At 41.9% G+C, this 21,200-nt stretch overlaps 3 protein-coding genes across 6 annotated transcripts in view; 2 read left to right on the forward strand and 1 right to left on the reverse strand.

Annotated features, from left to right (window-relative positions):
- Positions 1 to 6,546, forward strand: part of ppp1r42 (protein phosphatase 1, regulatory subunit 42) — a gene marked incomplete at its 5' end in the record, with an annotated part of 8,169 nt that extends 1,623 nt beyond the window's left edge. The window contains one exon of the mRNA XM_079661808.1: positions 6,276 to 6,546. Within this exon, the coding sequence (XP_079517934.1) occupies positions 6,276 to 6,363 (88 nt within the window). The 3' untranslated portion in view covers positions 6,364 to 6,546. The remainder of the gene's footprint in view (positions 1 to 6,275) is intronic.
- A 1,416-nt stretch (positions 6,547 to 7,962) lies between these two features.
- On the forward strand, positions 7,963 to 17,047 carry tcf24 (transcription factor 24). Of its 2 annotated transcripts, XM_079662271.1 has the most exons (3): positions 7,963 to 8,857; positions 11,598 to 11,728; positions 17,029 to 17,047. In XM_079662271.1, exons 1-2 carry the CDS (start codon positions 8,417 to 8,419, stop codon positions 11,709 to 11,711), a joined length of 555 nt encoding a protein of 184 aa, XP_079518397.1. In that variant the 5' UTR covers positions 7,963 to 8,416; the 3' UTR covers positions 11,712 to 11,728; positions 17,029 to 17,047. The 2 variants fall into 2 exon arrangements, with proteins under 2 accessions (XP_079518397.1, XP_079518396.1); XM_079662270.1 differs by lacking the exon at positions 17,029 to 17,047 and having other exon boundaries at positions 11,598 to 12,414.
- Positions 8,713 to 21,200, reverse strand: part of mcmdc2 (minichromosome maintenance domain containing 2) — a 41,406-nt gene continuing 28,918 nt past the window's right edge. For 2 of the 3 annotated variants that reach the window (XM_079662264.1, XM_079662267.1), the window contains exon 15: positions 8,713 to 8,849. The gene's annotated coding sequence lies outside the window, so the exon portion shown is untranslated. Of the gene's footprint in view, positions 8,850 to 17,174; positions 18,292 to 21,200 lie in introns of those variants that run through there. The other variant, XM_079662266.1, reaches the window with a different exon arrangement.

Consider the following 21,200-nt stretch of genomic DNA (forward strand, 5'->3'; position numbering starts at 1 on the left):
TGATTAATCTTCAAGCTCTGGGATTGGATGTTGGAGTGGCAGTGCGCCAAGGTTACACCCATGGGGTTACGCCGAGCGTCAAGCTCTTTGAAATGGAACGAAACCACGGCAGACTATCCAAAACTGGACTCGAATGCCCCCCCAGAACTACACATGCTGGCTATTGTGTTTTGCAACATGTTCTCTATGGCACGTCTCTACTGGGAATTGTAGTTTTAAAAGACGTTTTCGTTTTTCCCAAAATTAGAAGTTGACAGTATTAAACTGTGATCAGCCCTGGAGCTTTAGGCGATAGGAAACACATTGGTGTGTACACATTTAAAACATGTAATTAATAAATGGGTGAAAATTGCTTGTATCCATAATGCACAGCATTAATATATACCCTCATGACAGCTCAGTGTTACTTTGTAATTCCACTACAATTCAGAGGTTAACCTGGTATTTTTACTCCACTGCATTTATTTGAGTTACTTTGCAGATTCTGATTAATGATGTGAAATATAAACATCCCTTAAAGCAGACTTTAGTTACACCTGAGTCAAGTTCAGGGAAGGTGATTGTCAAGTGCCAACAATCAGGAGAGATATTTGATAGTTGGAGCTTGAGAAGACAAACATTTATCTGCAGATCTCTATAAAGTATATTCATTACTCATTATTCTCTAAGAGTTAATTAAAAACTGTATAATGGCTATTTTGCACATCCCCTTCAAGATGTTCTAAGGTGTGTTGACATATCATATTCACAACTACAGTGTAGTTATGCAAAGAATGAAAAATATGGGTCGCAGGTTCAACAGTGCATTACAAGACCTCTATCAATATGTGTGAATACCTCCAGCATTAAACTGTCATTCTGCACATTTCTTATTCTATCTACATAAGAGTATCATTAATGTGTATAATATCAGTTAAACATTAGTTAACATTGCAGGAAAGCAGTATATTATACGTTAAGTACTTTGTCAGGCTTAATGTTTATCTGTAGATACCCCCAAAGCTTTTTTCTTATTTGAAAGAAGACCTTAATCTAAAGTATTCTTTAATGTTTAAATAAAGGTTAATTAGTTTTCCTGTTTTGCTCATCCTCAAATTAATATCTTTGTACATCCTGCTCTAAACTGTTTTATTGAGATCACTTACAGTATCTTCTTGATTTTTTATATTCTATATTTCTATCATTGACCTTCTACTTTCCCCCTATGAAAGTATGTACTCTTAATATTTAATAATATTCATATTTTTTTCATCAAATAACATTATTAAACAAAGATAATTCAATAACGTGCTTTAACCACTAGGCGGTGCACACAAGGCACACACAGCCATAATCACTTTGTATTATTAGTGTAGGACACTTATGTATAACATCTGAAGATGTGTAGTTGTATTCATGCTTTCACATAATTTTACAGAATATTACTAAACTATTTCTCATGTTTTACTTCTACTCATTAATATCTGATTTGTAAAACATCACAGACAGAAAGGTATATCTGTCATTTAATGGTAAGCTGTTGAACTTGTGATTCCATAGATGTGTCTCCCATCACCCAAACCCCTATTCTCTCTACTCAGTATTTACATTCTGATATTCAGAGAAAATCAGTAATATCTTTAAAACCGACAAGTCCCTTTCTATCAGCTGTGCACCGTTATGGTGTCCCTTTCTATCAGCTGTGCAGCGTTATGGTGTCCCTTTCTATCAGCTGTGCAGCGTTATGGTGTCCCTTTCTATCAGCTGTGCAGCGTTATGGTGTCCCTTTCTATCAGCTGTGCAGCGTTATGGTGTAAATACAGCCTACCTACCAATTGGATCAAATATAAAAGTCAGCTGAATTAGTGTTGATCCTGCGAGGAGACGTGTTGTGTGAAAAGAAATGTGAGATGTTGTTTAATTGCTGATATATTTATGATCCACGTCACGTTTTCAGTGTTGGCGGCAGTTCCTCATGTTTGTCTAGAAGTCTTCTCAGCAGGGCTCTATAAATAGAGAACTACGGCAGATGTGTAATATGTAATGCAGCCGAACCGTGTATTACAATGCCGTTATGTGATGACTTTCAAAGAGAGAAGCGAGGCTAGAAAAGGATCCGTCTTGTGTAAAACTCTCACGAGAGTTTGCAAGTCACGTTGCTGAATTTTTACGTTTGGCAGGCAGCCTTTCAATTACGATCGTTAAAGTCCATGAAATGTCCAAAATAAACGTTATTCTGTGTTAATAAATCGCTTCATCACTTTCCACCGTTTCATTTGACATATCAACATCAATGATTCTTTCCATAAATACCCCCCAAATAACATGAAGTGTTCCACTTCCCGTGTTATTCCGCTCCGGCAGCAAAAAGCTTGCCAGCCCTTAACCCAGCTGTGTGACGTCACGCGTGGAAAACACCGGCCTCGTCTGGATTGTTTGTTTTGTATCCGTTCGCTATTTTCGCTCAACATATGTGTAACCGGATCTAACAATTCCTGATGGTGAAGCGATGTGTAGTTCAGTTTTGTAGTAATTCAAGCCTGTCAGGTCAGTGTACACGGATTTCAGAAAAACACGGCTGTTAGACGTCAGTGGATCCGTTTCGTACAGACCAAAAGAGCGAACTTTCATCCGCCGCACGAGAAATCACAAGCTGTGATTTGTGGTAGCCATTTGACCCCAGACAGTTTTTTGTGGTGATTGTTTCTACTCTCTCATATCACTGATATTATTGCCTAATACATTTCATTCTGCTGTTTATGTCTGTGCTTGTTGGAGGGGTGTCGGGACCTACATTTCGTGCAATGCACTTCTACTGAACCAGTAGGCACAGTGTTCCAACATCCAGGTTCTACTTTCTTCTGGTTGATCAGATTAGCATTAAAGATATTTCTATCATTAGTAGAGAAGCTGAATTAAAGCCCTAAGAATTAAAAAATACTTTTGAGCTGTGAATGTTTCCTGATTGCTTTAAACATTGATCATGGGTGCTGGAAGATTGTGCACAAAACTCGGGTCAGAATGAAGTTACTACAGGTGTTATGCCAGCTTGAGCTAAATGTCACCAGAGTACACTGAACTTAGTGACTGAAATATATAAAAGTTGAAGTGAAATAAGTAAGGCCAAAAATGAATTACGTCTGAATATCTTTATTATTTTTACCACTTTTAATTATTTGTGGGCTCGCACATATACCAACATACACTGCAATAAAGATCAAATGTTACAAGTGAAAAATTAACAAAAGAACCATTTTTTATTTATCAAACAGTAAATTAATACAATCTTACAAACTTGTGATTTGGAAAATGTTTTTATATTTACATGTTTCTTTGGAAAAATAATATTGTAAATGATGTACTTTGTAAATTATTTACATCATGCGAAACCATTTTAACCAGTTCAGCTGCATGACCTCTGTCAAATCACAGATTGACCTTTGAAATCCCTGACAGCGGCCTCCCGGCTCAGGGTAAGTCTTCCGTATCTCGGTTACAGCACATGCAGGCAGCGGGACTCAGATCTTTGGGCCGAGTACACCCCAGCACCAACGTACAAACTGTCGATAAGCTGTATATCGATACTTCCTAATGAAAATAAAGTATACAGATTATAAATATATTTGGAGAAAAATAAAATGTTCTGTAGTACTATTATGTAGCTATGGTTACAAATGGGCTTATAACATGATATTTGTACTTTACTTGTACAAAATAAATATGAGGTTATACATGACTGCTTGACAGAATCATAGACCTCTTATATATTTCCTCACATGTGTAGTTGTTTCTTTTCCCAAGCATACATTGAACTTGCATACACAGAAAACATAAAAGCCAAGCTGTTTTTGACTGAAAGAGTTTAATGGTATCTTTCAAAGTGTACCATATCTGTAGCGACTAAAAGTATTATATGAAAGCAAAGCTGCAATAGGCAGTTGGGTCAATCAATATTTACTTAGTGGTGTAGTGGGCCATCAACTGCTCTGTGTTGTTGTTTGTATTGAAGCCTTCTCTAAAGCCTGGGTGGATAACAATGCACCTTGGTTTCTCGTCGGTGTCTTCTGGTCAGTAGGTTGCAAACTGTCTATTTGTTCCATCACCTGCCAGATCTCTCTGCAGCATACACATTCATCTGCAGTGGGCATGCTTTCACAGCATTGACATGTACACCTGAATATTGTACATAACATAAAAAAAAACAATATCTGCCGGACGTGTGAGGAACAGATGACAAATTAAGATCGACATTTAGTGCAGGTCAAATGAAATAAAACAGAATTTACCATTCAGTATTGCCGACTCGAGTCTCGCCGGCTGCGGAATCCGCTTCTCTTTCACAAGTTTCTGCCTCGTTGTTCGATTGCTGGGCAGGAGGCTCGTACTGATAAGGCAAGATGCCTTGAAGTGAAAGGCTAGCTGGTTCACTCTCTACTTCTGTAACTGAATCCAGATAGCCCTCCGAATCTGAGCTTGAATGATCGCTGTCGCTGTCTGAAGTTGTCGCGTTGCTTGCCATTTTGACTGATTTGATCAAATGGCAATATTTGCCACGTGTGACGTCACCGCTCGTTCGGGAGTGATCGGGGCGTACTCGGAAAACATCGTTTTTTAACGTATATGTCATTTAATTTTGACCATTTTTTTTTTTTATTCTGGTGATATCTAAACTACATGTTAAAAAACACCTGTGTTAGATGCATTACATGGCCTTTAACATCAGTGGGCAACAGCCATAGGCCACAGCAAATAAGTGAGAAGCTAAACTATCTATTAATGATGTCAATGACAGGGAGTGTGATTGATGAAATAGGGTGTTAGCGGTCTTGCTGTTCAAAGAACAATGACAACACTGTAGATCACCAACACTATGGTTTATTTTTTATTCACAGGCAAGTCAACGTTGTCGCAGTAAAAGTCCCAAGATAGCTCCTGGTGTAATAAAATGTTCCCTTTCAGTGTTTCACTATTAAGTCTGATTTTTCTCTATTAATATTGCTGCTGCATTAATGTGTATGTTGCATCATGTTACTGCTGTAGATGTGTTTCCGAGCCGCTCCGATTACAACGAGAGTTACAACGAGAACATGACGTCATATTAACACTAGACGGATCCTTTCTCGCCATAACCGGTTTGTGGTATGTATCGCTCGAAATGTCCCTTATAGGCCTACGTCTTTGTCCGGTGACTTTATTTACGGCTAAAAAGCCCGAGATTATAGAATTAAACGAATAAATAAAAACAAGGATAATTGTGTGTTATTGTTTAGTAAATAACAGCGTGTTATTTAGAAAGATTAACAAATTAGAGGGAAAAAAAGATTTTCAAAAATACAGATTTCAATATTTTGAGGTTCTAAGCCCCATTTCTTTTCCTCACAGACGGGAAAACAAGTCTGACATTATACGATTTAAAATAAACACAAATAAATAAAAAGATAAAACACTGGCATTTAATTTAGGTTAGAATAAATAGAATGGTTTTGAATAATAGATGAGAGTGAAATCTACGTCACTTTACAGCCCCGCCCACTTTTGGGGAAACCAACGCTGTCATTTGAACGGCGATCAGGCCTGAAGCCAGAGATCTTCTGTTACTGTCCTTTCTTCTTAGAGGAAGTTCAGAAACACCTAACTCTGGATTTGTTTTAATGTTTGAGGAGCAACAAACGACACAGCAGCTTTTTGGCATGTTAGAACTCTTATCTTCTGCCTCATGAGAGTAACAGCTGGAGACATTACAGCCTCACCTACTGATTTCAAATGTGTGCTCTAAAATGATATTTATAAATGACTATTATCATTATTATAAGCAAGACAATAAATGGCAAAGATATGTAGAAAATAAACGTATATCCGTTCATAACGAACGTAACGTGGGAGAAAATACGTTTCCCGCTAAACGTAATTGAGAATGCAGTTTAGTTTAGTGTGGGAACGTAATTTTTAGAAGACAGGGTTGGTGTGTGTGTGTGTGTGTGTGTGTGTGTGTGTGTGTGTGTGTGTGTGTGTGTGTGTGTGTGTGTGTGTGTGTGTGTGTGTGTGTGTGTGTGTGTGTGTGTGTGTGTGTGTGTGTGTGTGTGTGTGTGTGTGTGTTTGGGGGGGGTCCAATTTTATTTAATTTTGCTTCAATTTTGTTTATTCTTTAATTCACGTTCTTTCCCGAATAAATCGGTTGGAACAAGTACATTTTTGGTGTCATTTAGACATTTTGAATGTAATGTAATTAAACCCTAACTCAACATAAAATAAATAATAATGTTTGTTTACTTCTCTGTTCTCTGATTGTTTCACAGGGCGCAGAAATTAAAGATGTCCATGAGCGGACTCCTCAGTCACGTGACTGTCCCCTCATCGCCCCTCTGCAGCCAAGTGGACGCTTAACACACACACACACACACACACACACACACACACGCGCGCGCGCGCACACACACACACACACACACACACACACACACACACACACACACAGCATGCAGCATGTTCTCAAATGTTTGGATTGTATCTGTCTTTTTAAAATAATATGTAATGTTCAGAATGAGGAGATTAAAGCGATGAATAATGGTTCATGGTCACGTGTCCACCCTCACGTTCACAGCTGGTTTATTTCTGATTACTTTTCTTTTTCTGAGGAAATAAATAAGCGCTCCACCTCGGAGAGTTTCTACATGTGTTCAGAGCCGGGATGCCGAGTGGCAGCATCACAGGGTGCTTCTGCAAGCTAACAGTGATACATGGATACATGGATGAATCTGTCAGAACAGGAATTAAGGAACAGCTTATTGAACCTGCTCTGTAATGAGAGGCCTCTACAATAACAACTTGGAGCATTATGAATAATTCCTCTCATTAATCTGTGATGAATCCCCGCCTCTCACAAGAATGTCCTCCTGTTGATTGCTCCTTATTTATTAGCTGTTTCCAATCACATGTTCCTCAGCTCAGATTTCACCTTCCCTGCTGACCGTGACGGGCGCGTTTCTGAGGTCGTTTTCACCACTTTTTGATAGGTTCATAAAGCAAACACAGGTCAGCCAATTAGAGAGGGTCTCTGCCTCCCACAGTTAGAGAGCAAGGGAGCATGGGGGAGTGATTAATTGCTCCTGGAGGGTGAGGTACATGTTCCCAAAACACAGAGCTTTTACGCACAGGTGAGACGTTACCGCGCGCCTTTCTGAGAGGAGAACCGGGACCGGGATTTTCTACCGTGAAGGAGCCCGGTTCATGACGTTCAGCTATGCAGAGACTTTAAGAGACAGCAGAGGTAAGATCATCCGTTTTTACTCCGACTATAAAATGCTTTATTTGCGCTGAAATGTATCTTCTCTGTCCAAACTGGCTGTTTAACCTCGGGTTGTGTTGAAGTTGCAGCATCTCGCATTCACGAGATCTCTTTTTATAATTTTCAGCAGATTGAAGTCGATGTTAGAGGTTTAGAGAATCGGGTTTGATGCATGAAGGTCACGTTTAGCATGTGTTTCATTTATGGAGAATAAACTACAACATGTTTTTCTACAGTCATTTCCGCTCATTTGCAATACTTCATATACTTCATATACTTCATATAATTAATATACTTCATATACTTCATATAATTAATATACTTCATACTCTTCATATAATTAATATACTTCATACTCTTCATATAATTAATATACTTCATATAATTAATATACTTCATATAATTAATATACTTCATATACTTCATATTCTTCATATTCTTCATATTCTTCATATAATTAATATACTTCATATACTTCATATAAAAAAGCATTCAATCTCTTTCGATAGATGGTGACTTACTTTCATTTCTTATTTGGTAGTAAAACCTGAAACAGTAATGCCCGCACTGACTGCGAGTTTTTAAATGTGCAAATATATAGAAATGGCATTAATTAATTAGCAGTAATAATAATAATAATAATAATAATAATAATAATAATAATAATAATAATAATACATGTTGAAATAGCGCTTTTCCTCAAATTGCTTTACTTGAAAACACAATAAATGTTATATTAAAATCACTTATGATGCAAAGTGACTTAATTCATTTAAATGAAAACACGTAAAAAATGATCACTTTCAGTTATGGTTTATTTATTAAATGTAAAGGCGATAACTTATCATGGAAAGGTTCAATCAACAATAAATAGTCATACATATTTCTCTCTCAAATCGTGCAATAAATGTCTCTCTCTGAGCAGCCCGCGATAACTTATCATATATAGTTAAAAGAACAATAAATAGCATTTAACAAAACGTATGAAATATAATTTAATGTGAACAAAACGTGCAATAAATGTCTAAAAGTGTGTGTCGGCCGGCAATAACTTATCATATAATAGAACAATAAATAGCACATAAATATTCGTATTAATATGAATTTAAGGTTATTAAAGAGTGTGTGTCTGCGCAGGTCAGAGAGGTCCTGATGTCCCGGAGAGGAGCTCTCTGCTCCGGAGCTACGGGGGGTCAGAGCTCTGCTTCCAGCCCGAGATCCAGCCCTGATGCCCGGCTGCAGAGCACCGCGGGGGGTCCTGATGGTCCCGGTGGTCTCGCAGGGAGTCCTGATGGGGGTCCTGATGGTCTTGCGGGGGGTCCCGGTGGTGCACGAGGCAGGCCGGCAGCAGCAAACGCAGCGCGCGAGAGGAGTCGCGTGCAGACCCTGCGCTCAGCCTTCCTCGAGCTCCAGAGGACCCTGCCCTCAGTGCCTCGCGACACAAAGCTCTCCAAACTGGACGTGCTGATCCTCGCGACCACTTACATCGCTCACCTGACCCGCACGCTGCACGAGGAGGGCGCAGAGCAGAGCGCGAGGCAGACGGAGGCGCTCACCTCTCTGAAGGGGGACGGGTACCTGCATCCTGTCAAGGTAGGAATCACACATTTAATAATTATGAACGAAATGCAGAGCTAACATTTCAACTCTCAACACCTCATATCATTTGTCATTAGTAGCAACGGTTGGGTTCTCATGGCTTTCTCTCTGTAATGTATTAGAGCAGGGGGGTCAAACTCAAATAGAGGGCCAACATTAAAAAAAATGGGTACTAGTCGAGGGCCGGACTGGTTCAATGTTTATTGCAGAACTTATTAAAATTAATGTATTGCACATATTAAACCTGGAACTAACAAAGCTTAAATTATTGCCCATAAAAACAACATGAAACATTAAATAATCAGTTCATTCATTTCTTATGGCTCAATCTGCAGCTTCATTTCTTATGGCTCTATCTGCAGCTTCATTTCTAATGGCTCTATCTGCAGCTTCATTTCTTATGGCTCTATCTGCAGCTTCATTTCTAATGGCTCTATCTGCAGCTTCATTTCTAATGGCTCTATCTGCAGCTTCATTTCTAATGGCTCTATCTGCAGCTTCATTTCTTATGGCTCTATCTGCAGCTTCATTTCTTATGGCTCTATCTGCAGCTTCATTTCTTATGGCTCTATCTGCAGCTTCATTTCTTATGGCTCTATCTGCAGCTTCATTTCTTATGGCTCTATCTGCAGCTTCATTTCTTATGATTACATTTTTCCTCAGGCCAACAACAGCTTCAAAAAAACGATTTCCCTCAAAGAGAAACCAAACATGCCCTGTTGTCGTGAGAGAGAAAGTGCAGAAGGAAACATCCATTAAACTCAGTGTGCTGCTCTGTGATGCTAGCTCAGATACTTGGCATCTCATCTTGGGGGCAAGGTCATCAATGTTTGGGCTCAGGCTCTGAGCGGAGGAGACCCTCAGGATGGAGTGAAGGTGTGCGTGCAATATACCGGAGGGCCAGATCTAATAGGAATGAGAAATTATCCTGCGGGCCGAAATTAAATCCACCACGGGCCTGATTTGGCCCCCGGGCCTGAGTTTGACCTATGTGCGTTAGAGGGATAGCTGATCTCTAAAGTAACACGGGTTGAATCATTTCTCCGTATAGTCTCTTCATTCTTAACGTCATGCTGATGCCTTACATGTTGCACATGTGAACCGCTGCACCCTGAAGGAAACAACACATTTAGTAACGAACGAAATGTCTCAGAGCTCAAACTCTTAAAACCTTGAATGGCAGATGTTTGAGTTGAAGCGGCATCAAAACACAAAGCGTTGCACATTAGAGAAATTAAAACACGAGAAATAAACAATCCGAAATGTAAACATCTCAAATAGAAATAAAATAGCATTAAAAAAAGTATAAATATGTGGAAATACAGATTTACAGTAACAACATGTGGAGCAGGATATCATGAGGAATGGGTTATTAAATATTGGGCATGGGGTTTAAATGTGATGTCACTTTACTCATTTAGAGCAGCTGTTATTCTGCTTCTATAAGTCAGAGGAATGCGCTGATCAGGGAAGTGGATGAATCCATCATCTCTCCCTCATCATGCTGTAGATTTAAATCCACCCTGAAGGGAAATAAAACATAATGAACGAAATGTCTCAGAGCTGAAATGCAAACGGTGTCATTTCAGGCTTTATTCATGATGTTGCATATTTTCAAAGCATATTTTTGAGGCTGATTCAGTCCTTTAGGATTAGAGGTGTTTAATGAGCGAAATGTCTCCTGCTCAGAAATACAATGCAACCCTAAATCACTTCTGAACGATGTGAAGCAGCATCATGGGGATCCTACATACGAACAGCTATTCTTTTGCTTTGGTCAATGAATTGTGATTTTATTGTGAAATATGTTTTAATTGTGAACGAAACGTTTCCCTAAAGCAAAACATTGCCTTTTTAATCACTGATATTCTGATTGACTGATCAAAGCATGGCTCTCTCCTCTCCTCTGATCCAGAGGCTGATCTTTAAAGTGATTCTCTTCAGAAACGCTTTGTTAACATCCCGAGAGCAAAGAATACATGAACCCCTTTGGTAATAAACACATTCCTCTGTGGAAGCCGTGGCGCTGTAAAAAGCACGACCAATCATCTGCCTCGGCACGCGGCAGATGATTGGATGGCCTACCTGCCTGTCAGGTGCACAAGCTTATCTCGTGCCCTCATTGGTCATGTGCGCGCGTGTGTGTTGGAGGAGGGGCTCTGTGAGGAAGTCTGAAGGAAGAGGCAGATTTTTTCCGGTTGTGTATTTTCAAATTCTCGCGCACTGGAGCTGCTTTCTCCATTCTTACCTACCCCACCTTTAAGGAATGATTTGTTTGTTTTTATCAATCGATTTTATTGTGAAATATCTTTACTCTGATGTTAAAATGCAAACTATAATGACCTAAAGGCTATAAATGAAGCAGAGCACCATGAATGAATCCTCTGCAGTGGATACAGGATTATTGATCTATTGGGAGGTTTTCTATGAACGAGATGTCTCCTTTCTAGCACACCTCGAAGGGGGGGGGGGGCTTCCTTCATTTCCCTCTGTGCAGCATTATGCGTCTCATGTGGTGCTTTACTGCCTTTAGCACTCGCTTCATTCATGATGTGGAATATCTTTCATGCAGCAACATGTCTTCAGAGGAGGGGTCATTGGTTAGTCTCTGTAAACTAAATGTGTTTTTAGTTCCTTTGAATTGATGTGAGACATTTCTAGAAGCAAGCACCACGATGGCTCCTCCTCTCTGACCCGAGAGGTGTATTTAATGAGGAATGAAATGTCTTTGCAGAAATGGCCCATGAGGTCCAGACTGTACGTGGGCGCCAGCGGACAGTTCCTGAACCGAAACCCCTCAGAGTCGGAGAACCAAGAACCCTCGACCTCCCGCAGCAACACGGACTAACACCATCTTCATTAAAGGTCCCCTATCCTCCTCCTCCTCTTCATCAATATATCCCAGGTCTCAGATATATCCAGAGCCTGTCTCTGATTGGCTGAAACACCAAACAGATCATTGCAGCATTACCCATAATCCCCTCTGTTTCAGCCCTGTTTCCAAAGTGCTGATTCTCTGTCTGTTACTTTAGATGAAGATAAGGAGCCCCTCCCCTCGCCCCTCTGAGAGACATTTGGTTACAAAGAACTCAATGGAGCTCTCGTACCTCATTCACACCAACGCAACTCCGGTTCAAGCTCCGTGCTGGAGCTTTTCAGGTTCAGAACCGGTTCTTCGGTTTAGCTCCGGCTATTTTCACACCGCCCAGAGTCCGACTGCTGCTGCGTCATGACGTAACCGTTTGCGTTCCTGCTTCATAAAGCCAAACCCCGCGGAAACCCCTCACAGCTGACACCCACAACAACAACAATGGCCGATTGTGGGGGGTTACCTTGGTTGCTGATTGGCTAATGGTTACACAAGACGACACATCGTTATGACATCATCAAGTGGCCAAAATCTGATCAGCTCATTTTCAGACAGGTTTTTATAGAAATGGATCAAAAAGAGAGAGAATCTCAGAGGGGACACATGTTGATGTAGAAGAGACATGGAGAAGAGGGGACACATGTTGATGAAGAAGAGACATGAAGAAGAGGGGACACATGTTGATGTAGAAGAGACATGGAGAAGAGGGGACACATGTTGATGAAGAAGAGACATGGAGAAGAGGGGACACATGTTGATGTAGAAGAGACATGAGGAAGAGGGGACACATGTTGATGTAGAAGAGACATGAAGAAGAGGGGACACATGTTGATGTAGAAGAGACATGAGGAAGAGGGGACACATGTTGATGTAGAAGAGACATGAAGAAGAGGGGACACATGTTGATGTAGAAGAGACATGAGGAAGAGGGGACACATGTTGATGTAGAAGAGACATGGAGAAGAGTGGACACATGTTGATGCAGAAGAGACATGGAGAAGAGTGGACACATGTTGATGCAGAAGAGACATGAAGAAGAGGGGACACATGTTGATGTAGAAGAGACATGAAGAAGAGGGGACACATGTTGATGTAGAAGAGACATGAGGAAGAGGGGACACATGTTGATGTAGAAGAGACATGGAGAAGAGTGGACACATGTTGATGCAGAAGAGACATGAAGAAGAGGGGACACATGTTGATGTAGAAGAGACATGAAGAAGAGGGGACACATGTTGATGTAGAAGAGACATGAAGAAGAGGGGACACATGTTGATGTAGAAGAGACATGAAGAAGAGGGGACACATGTTGATGCAGAAGAGACATGGAGAAGAGGGGACACGTGTTGATGTAGAAGAGACATGAAGAAGAGGGGACACATGTTGATGTAGAAGAGACATGGAGAAGAGGGGACACATGTTGATGTAGAAGAGACATGAGGAAGAGGGGACACATGTTGATGTAGAAGAGACATGGAGAAGAGGGGACACATGTTGATGTAGAAGAGACATGAGGAAGAGGGGACACATGTTGATGTAGAAGAGACATGGAGAAGAGGGGACACATGTTGATGTAGAAGAGACATGAGGAAGAGGGGACACATGTTGATGTGGAAGAGACATGTGTCCCCTCTAAAGAGACTCTTTCTTTAGAGGGGACACGTGTTGATGTAGAAGAGACACGTGTCCCCTCTAAAGAGAGAGTCTCTTTAGAGGGGACACGTATTGATGTAGAAGAGACACGTGTCCCCTCTAAAGAGAGAGTCTCTTTAGAGGGGACACATGGTGATGTAGAAGAGACACGTGTCCCCTCTAAAGAGAGAGTCTCTTTAGAGGGGACACATGTTGATGTAGAGGGGACACGTATTGATGTAGAGGGGACACGTGTCCCCTCTGCAGAGAGAGTCTCTTTAGAGGGGACACATGGTGATGTAGAGGGGACACATGGTGATGTAGAGGGGACACATGGTGATGTAGAGGGGACACATGGTGATGTAGAGGGGACACATGGTGATGTAGAGGGGACACATGGTGATGGAGAGGGGACACATGGTGATGTAGAGGGGACACATGGTGATGGAGAGGGGACACATGGTGATGGAGAGGGGACACATATTGATGTAGAGGGGACACGTGTCTCCTCTGCAGAGAGAGTCTCTTTAGAGGGGACACGTGTCTCCTCTGCAGAGAGAGTCTCTTTAGAGGGGACATGGAGAAGTGGATCTGAATAGCTGACCTTTAAAGCATGTTAAATGTGAGCATGCAGCAGCATCATGATTGTGGACCTCCACTATAAGACATTGTAAATTAATATATTATTTTATTGTATGGATGCTATTGTGTGTGTCTGTGTTGTTGTTGTTGTTGTTGTTGTTGTTGTTGTTGTTATTGTGTGTCTGCAGCTACATGTTCTGCAGGAATTGGAGGTAAAGAGGTGCCGTCATGCTTCAGATGGAAGAGTTGCACTAACTGCATGTGAAACCTAAACATCTGTCAGCGCGACACAAAGAGAGTCTCGCTCCACGTGAGCGCTGACATGTGAAGAGTGAATAAAGAGTGAATAAAGAGTGAATAAAGAGTGAATAAAGAGTGACTAAAGAGTGACTAAAGAGTGAATAAAGAGTGACTAAAGAGTGAATAAAGAGTGAATAAAGAGTGAATAAAGAGTGCTGAGAAACAGCTGGAGGCTCCGGGTCTGACTGAGGAACAGCTGGAGGCTCCTGGTCTGACTGAGAAACAGCTGGAGGCTCCGGGTCTGACTGAGAAACAGCTGGAGGCTCCGGGTCTGACTGAGGAACAGCTGGAGGCTCCGGGTCTGACTGAGAAACAGCTGGAGGCTCCGGGTCTGACTGAGGAACAGCTGGAGGCTCCTGGTCTGACTGAGGAACAGCTGGAGGCTCCGGGTCTGACTGAGAAACAGCTGGAGGCTCCTGGTCTGACTGAGGAACAGCTGGAGGCTCCGGGTCTGACTGAGGAACAGCTGGAGGCTCCGGGTCTGACTGAGGAACAGCTGGAGGCTCCGGGTCTGACTGAGGAACAGCTGGAGGCTCCGGGTCTGACTGAGAAACAGCTGGAGGCTCCGGGTCTGACTGAGGAACAGCTGGAGGCTCCTGGTCTGACTGAGGAACAGCTGGAGGCTCCGGGTCTGACTGAGGAACAGCTGGAGGCTCCTGGTCTGACTGAGAAACAGCTGGAGGCTCCGGGTCTGACTGAGAAACAGCTGGAGGCTCCGGGTCTGACTGAGAAACAGCTGGAGGCTCCGGGTCTGACTGAGGAACAGCTGGAGGCTCCGGGTCTGACTGAGAACACGTCCTTTAATTAGGCTTTATTATCATTATTGCTCTGTTTATCAAATATATCTTTAAAATGTTTTGAACATGGAATTAGATCCAGCTGTGGGACTCACTCCATGTTTGATTCAATCATACAACACAACCTTTCATTTCACTAAATAAAGAATAGTTTTAACATCAGAGGGGTTAAACTAGAATATGTTTTGTATTTATTCAGCTGTGTTTACGGATGTTTAAGAAAGCAAACAATGATGACCGATATCTTTGATTGAATATGATTGTATGACTCTCTAAATGTACCATGATAAGCACATTAGATAAATGAAGCTCAGCGCAAGTTGAACCAGGAAGACCATCTTTATTCATTCATTTCCTCTGTCCATGTGACTACTCTCTCTCCTCTCAATAAGTGATCGGGGGCGTCACTCCCCAGCTTAACCAATCACTTCGCTCTATTCTCACAAGCCTATAATAGCACTCTGCTAACCCTTTTAAAAGTGCTCTCCCCTCTGACAGCTGTCATTCAGGTGACTCGATGCAACCCTCCTCCACCCCTTTCACCTCCTGTCCCTCTGAGTCCAGGGTCAAGCTAAGCCCCTCCCCTTCAGACCGACCCCAACCGTCCATTCACCACCACCAGGGTCAAGCTAAGCCCCTCCCCTTCAGACCAAACCCAACTACCCATTCACCACCACCAGGGTCAAGCTAAGCCCCTCCCCTTCAGACCGACCCCAACCATCCATTCAGCACCACCAGGGTCAAGCTAAGCCCCTCCCCTTCAGACCAAACCCAACTACCCATTCACCACCACCAGGGTCAAGCTAAGCCCCTCCCCTTCAGACCGACCTCAACTATCCATTCACCATCACCAGGGTCAAACTAAGCCCCTCCCCTTCAGACTGACCCCAACCATCCATTCACCACCACCAGGTTTCAAGCTAAGCCCCTCCCCTTCAGACCGACCGCAACCATCCATTCAGCACCACCAGGGTCAAGCTAAGCCCCTCCCCTTCAGACCAAACCCAACTACCCATTCACCACCACCAGGGTCAAGCTAAGCCCCTCCCCTTCAGACCGACCTCAACTATCCATTCACCATCACCAGGGTCAAACTAAGCCCCTCCCCTTCAGACTGACCCCAACCATCCATTCACCACCACCAGGTTTCAAGCTAAGCCCCTCCCCTTCAGACCGACCGCAACCATCCATTCACCACCACCAGGGTCTAGACCCCGGGGGGTTTCATGGGATCGGTTCTCCCCTCCCGAATGATAATCCTGCACAACGGGGCCTAATCGCCAAAACTGCATCACATTCATTTGTGTTTCCTGGCAATAAATATGTATTTTTACATCAACACCGTCTCTCCTGATTGAACTGACATTAGGACATTTGAGCTCTTTTGTTCAGTTTGTCAACTAAAGGAAAGGATGATGATGTGCTTATACTGCAGAAATAACATGTGTGTGATAATATATAAATATTAATAAATGGTAGATTAAAACTGTAACATGATAACATTGGATCCTGAAGTGCGATACTGGTCAAAATGTTTCCTCACAAAAGTGGTGTTTAAATGAATTGTTCTACCTTTAATATGAGAGTAAACTAAATGATGAAGCTACTGACGGTATTCATATTTATTCCTCACTTGAGTATTTCATTATCTACTTTATACTTCTGCATTACATCTCATTACTTTCCCCTCACTATACATTTATCTTACTCCTTTAATACCTTTATTAGGATTATGAATACAGAATATAATCATAAATAAGTCAAAAAGGTTGATTGCAGTTAATTAAGGTTAAACTCTAAATGAACTTCACCTGCTGCAACATTAAAGCCTCAATAACTAAAATACAACATTTTAATATATATATTTGTGTGCATAAAGAGTACTTCAACTCTGTTATTTAAGTATATTTTGATGCTTGTTCATTTATAGTTGTTCGAAAGTTATTTTATTGTTAGTAAAAGTACTTTCTTTCCCTGATACCCAGTGCGCATGTGCGAGGCGCATTTAAGGCGTAAGGACCCGGATGTAGTTCTCTTTCCTGAATGAACAGCCACGAGCAGAACGCAGCTCTTCTTCCTCACAGAGAAACTGAGAAACTTCATCATGTTTCTCTGCAGGATGAAGGTAAGAGCAGAGAGAGGACTTCATGTTTTCACTGAGGTGATGTTTACATGTCGGGGGATTTATAATCACGTGGTTTGAGATGCATGTTAGCTCGTTAGCTCACAGCTAGCTCCGCCACGTGGGTGATTTAGCTCAACAGGAGGCTTCAGAACTAGGGGGTAAAGCTGCTAAATAACTTGCATTTTGATATCATCCCATACGATAGCTTGTGTTTAACTTATTGAATGTGTTTCTGCAGCAGAGCACCGTAACACGTGAGGGATCAGTGTTAATGCACAAAGCAGAGTATACATATTGTTACATTCCTGCATTCAAAAGATGCTAAACTACAGGTTATCATAATATACTTTAACTATTAAATGCAAAGTCATCATGCAGAGTGACACCTTTCAGAATAATGTATATATTATAGGGTTTAAAATGTAAGGCTGTTAAAAGCGAGGCTATTTATTAACTTTAAAGAACCCACTGTCAGGAGTCCTGTGATGTCCTCCCCTGGAGATGAACATGTGATGTTATATGAATCTGTTTGGTAGCTAAAGGCAGTAAAGTACCATTCTACATGGAAATTAAGGAAGCTACAACTACCTTTTTTAAATGCACTTAGTTACTGTCCAGCACAATGTTAATAATGCACCTTTTTTAAACATTGTGAACAGACCAGTCACATTACCTTCAATCAAATACAATATGTAAATAAGTTTTATAGCCTTTTTAATTACCTTGCATGTCAATAAAAAACTTCTTCTTCTTTTTTTTTTTTAATTGAACGCCATTGAAAGGGATAATTACATTTTTGACGTGGTACATTTGAATGTTTGTCATCAGGGTTAATGTGAAGAAAATATCCTAAATCTTACTTTGTGGAGGACGTATTTTATATTTGAAACGACAGACGGGTAGATGTCGGGCAGTGGCTCAGTCAGTGGACTGTGAGCCGCAGGGTTGCCGGTTCAAGTCCCCGAACAGATATGGAGTGTGGACTGCTACTTGGAGAGGTCCCAGTTCACCTCCTGCCCTGCCGCGGTGCCCTTGAGCAAGGCACCGGACACCCCCTCACTCCCATCGCTCCCCGGGCGCTGTTCAATAGCTGCCCACTGCTCCTAGTACTAGACTCCTGGCACTAGGATGGGTTGAAAGCAGAGAGCACATGTCACTGTGTGCTGCATGTGAGACCGTTAGAGGGTGCATCCCTCCCTATTCTCTGTGCTCCTGCAGAAACCCATAAATCATCCCTCAGACAGATTTAAAGATAGAGACGTCCTCAGTGGATCTGGACCACAGTCAGAGGTCATGGCAGACAGTAAACATCTCAAATAGAAAATAATTGCATCAACAAAAAAAAGCAGAAAATCAACATGTTGAATTAGAAACGTACTTTAGCAAATATAAAGCAAGTTATTCCATCTCTCAGACTTCTGTAAATATAATACCTTGCTTTATAGCTTGTTAAATTCAACATGTGTATTTTCTGCTTTCTTGTTTATTTCTAATCTTTTAATTGTTGTTGTTCAATGCCATGTCTTTTGATGCTGCTCTGGGATCAATAAAGTATTATCTTATAAAAGTATGTAAGGAATGGAATACATTGAAAATATCCTAAATCTTACTTTATGAATGATGTGTTTTGTATTTGGAGTTCCATCTTATTATAGACTCTCTGGACAGGTATCTGTGGTCCCTGCAGAAACCATAAATCATCCCTCAGACAGATTTAAAGATAGACGTCCTCAGTGAATCAGAGGTCATGTTAGAGGTCGTGACCTGCTGTTGAACCTGCATGCTGCCAGGCTGTGTTTCACTGTGACCTCTGACCCCTCCAGTGATCCATCATCATATCGGCTGCTTCTAAACTACAGATTATTCATGCCGGCCGCAAATCAATACGTCACTCCTGAGTCATTATTAAGGAGCTCTGGAAAGTTACTGCGACACATTTCGGACCGGCTCGATCCATATTCTATATTTCTGAATGACAGATCTATTGCCTTTTCCATCTGTCATGTTCCCATCTACGTCACGGGCACGAATCCGCCTGCTTCATCACGAGGAACGATTACAAACCACACGTGTATTAACTCTGAATCTGTCTTTTCTCTTCAGGTGTGCACATGCAGAGTCTGGCTGTGATTGATGAAGGTGAGTCTGAAGTATTTGACACTTTAATTGTGCTGCAGCTGAAGAAGTGATGATTTCTACAAACATGCCGTTTACCCATCAGACACCAAGATGGTGACACTGTGACTAACTGAATCTCCAGCATGCAAAGAGAAATCAGGACATTAAATCTAGTTTATGGTTATTGATCTCGGTCTGCTTTCTCCCTCAGATGCTGCAGAAGTCGTGCTGCGGTCTTGAGCAAAGCAGCTGATCAGGAGGTGAGTTCATCAATAATGCAGGAATTCAAAAAAATGTTTTCTAGATGAGCGAAGGCAACTAGCAGCTGGAGAAGTGATGATTTCTACAAACATGCCGTTTACCCATCAGACACCAGGATGGTGACACTGTGACTAACTGAATCTCCTGCTTCATGAACTCAGTCACACCGTATGGATCAAATGTTTTGATATTAATCTCAGTCTTGTTTCTCCTTCAGATGTCGAGCTTCTGTCAATCCTCCGTCTGCTGATCAGGAGGTGAGTTCACAAATCATCTGGAGCTTCTCCAATAGTTTTGTTTCATTTGAACTAAACTTCCTCGTCTAAGCATTTCCAACCCTGGTTATTAAAATGTATGCAAGTCAAACGTACTTATTTCTTAAGTTGAGCTATAGCAGCTGGAGAAGTGATGATTTCTACAAACATGCCGTTTACCCATCAGACACCAAGATGGTGACACTGTGACTAACTGAATCTCCAGCTTCATGAAATCCCTCAGGACTGTTAAGAGTGCATTTCTTTATTAATCCAAGTCTTGTTTCTCCCTCAGATGCTGCAGAAGTCGTGCTGCGGTCCTGGAAACAACGCCTGATCAGGAGGTGAGTTCATCAATCATGTGGAGCTTCTCAAATGAGTTCTAAATGAATGTTCTAGATCTGGGGTTCCCAACCTCTATTGTGCCAAGGACCGGCAGATACAATAAAAACATCTTTTTTTAATTTGCGGACCGGTTGTCAATTTTAGCTGATTTTAATATTTAATGTAACAGCCTGAAGAAATAATAGAACAATATGCATCCAAAACATATTAACAACGTTTAAAACCAGGATACAATTAAAACAAATGAGGACCACTGTACACATGTTGATATAACTGAAATGTCAGGGAGACCCCTGGGCTTGTTAGCCAGCCATAATAACGTCATACCGGGGCGTTGGTTCCGGTGCACTCCGACAGCATTTAGCACTACATCGAGATTAAGATTAAACTAACTTCTTTTGGGAACACCCACATACCTGTGGAGTTGGCCAGATGTGTGTAAATTACTGTTCAACAACGGCATTTGTTTTCAAATTACCATGGACACACACCGAACACACACACAGCTGAGCAGAGCACATAAACACACACACACACATCATGCGCCTTTGTGACCGGACATTTCCTTCATACAACGAGTAATAGGGGGAATAATCTGGCTGTTTGATGTGTGTAGAGGTGTGTGTGTGTAGAGGTGTGTGTGTGTGTGTGTGGGTGTGTAGAGGTGTGTGTAGAGGTGTGTGTGGGTGTGTAGAGGTGTGTGTGGGTGTGTAGAGGTGTGTGTGTGTAGAGGTGTGTGTGTGTAGAGGTGTGTGTGTGTAGAGGTGTGTGTGTGTAGAGGTGTGTGTGTGGGTGTGTAGAGGTGTGTGTAGAGGTGTGTGTGTGTGTAGAGGTGTGTGTGTGGTTGAGACGTAGCAGCCTGCAGTGGTGAACACAGTGAAGGCGGTGTGTACGTGCTGGGGCTGCACTTCTCAGAGGCTCCCTCCTGATGCTGCAGCCATTTCATGAAGTGAAGGAGGCTTTACAAATAAACAAATAGCTCTACCCCCCCCCCCCGGCCCCAATGTCCTTAAAATGAAGTCCGAGTTTGAAATATATCTCAAATAATGTCTGC

This window comes from Notothenia rossii (assembly GCF_949606895.1).
Source record: "Notothenia rossii genome assembly, chromosome: 12".
Classification (NCBI taxonomy): domain Eukaryota; kingdom Metazoa; phylum Chordata; class Actinopteri; order Perciformes; family Nototheniidae; genus Notothenia; species Notothenia rossii.

Bases quoted from the DNA above. Each gene is read 5' to 3' on its own strand.
- tcf24 (XM_079662271.1), top strand. From the start codon at position 8,417: ATGTCCCGGAGAGGAGCTCTCTGCTCCGGAGCTACGGGGGGTCAGAGC. The intron at 8,858-11,597 runs GTAGGAATCACA...ATGTCTTTGCAG, and splicing joins GGTACCTGCATCCTGTCAAG to AAATGGCCCATGAGGTCCAG.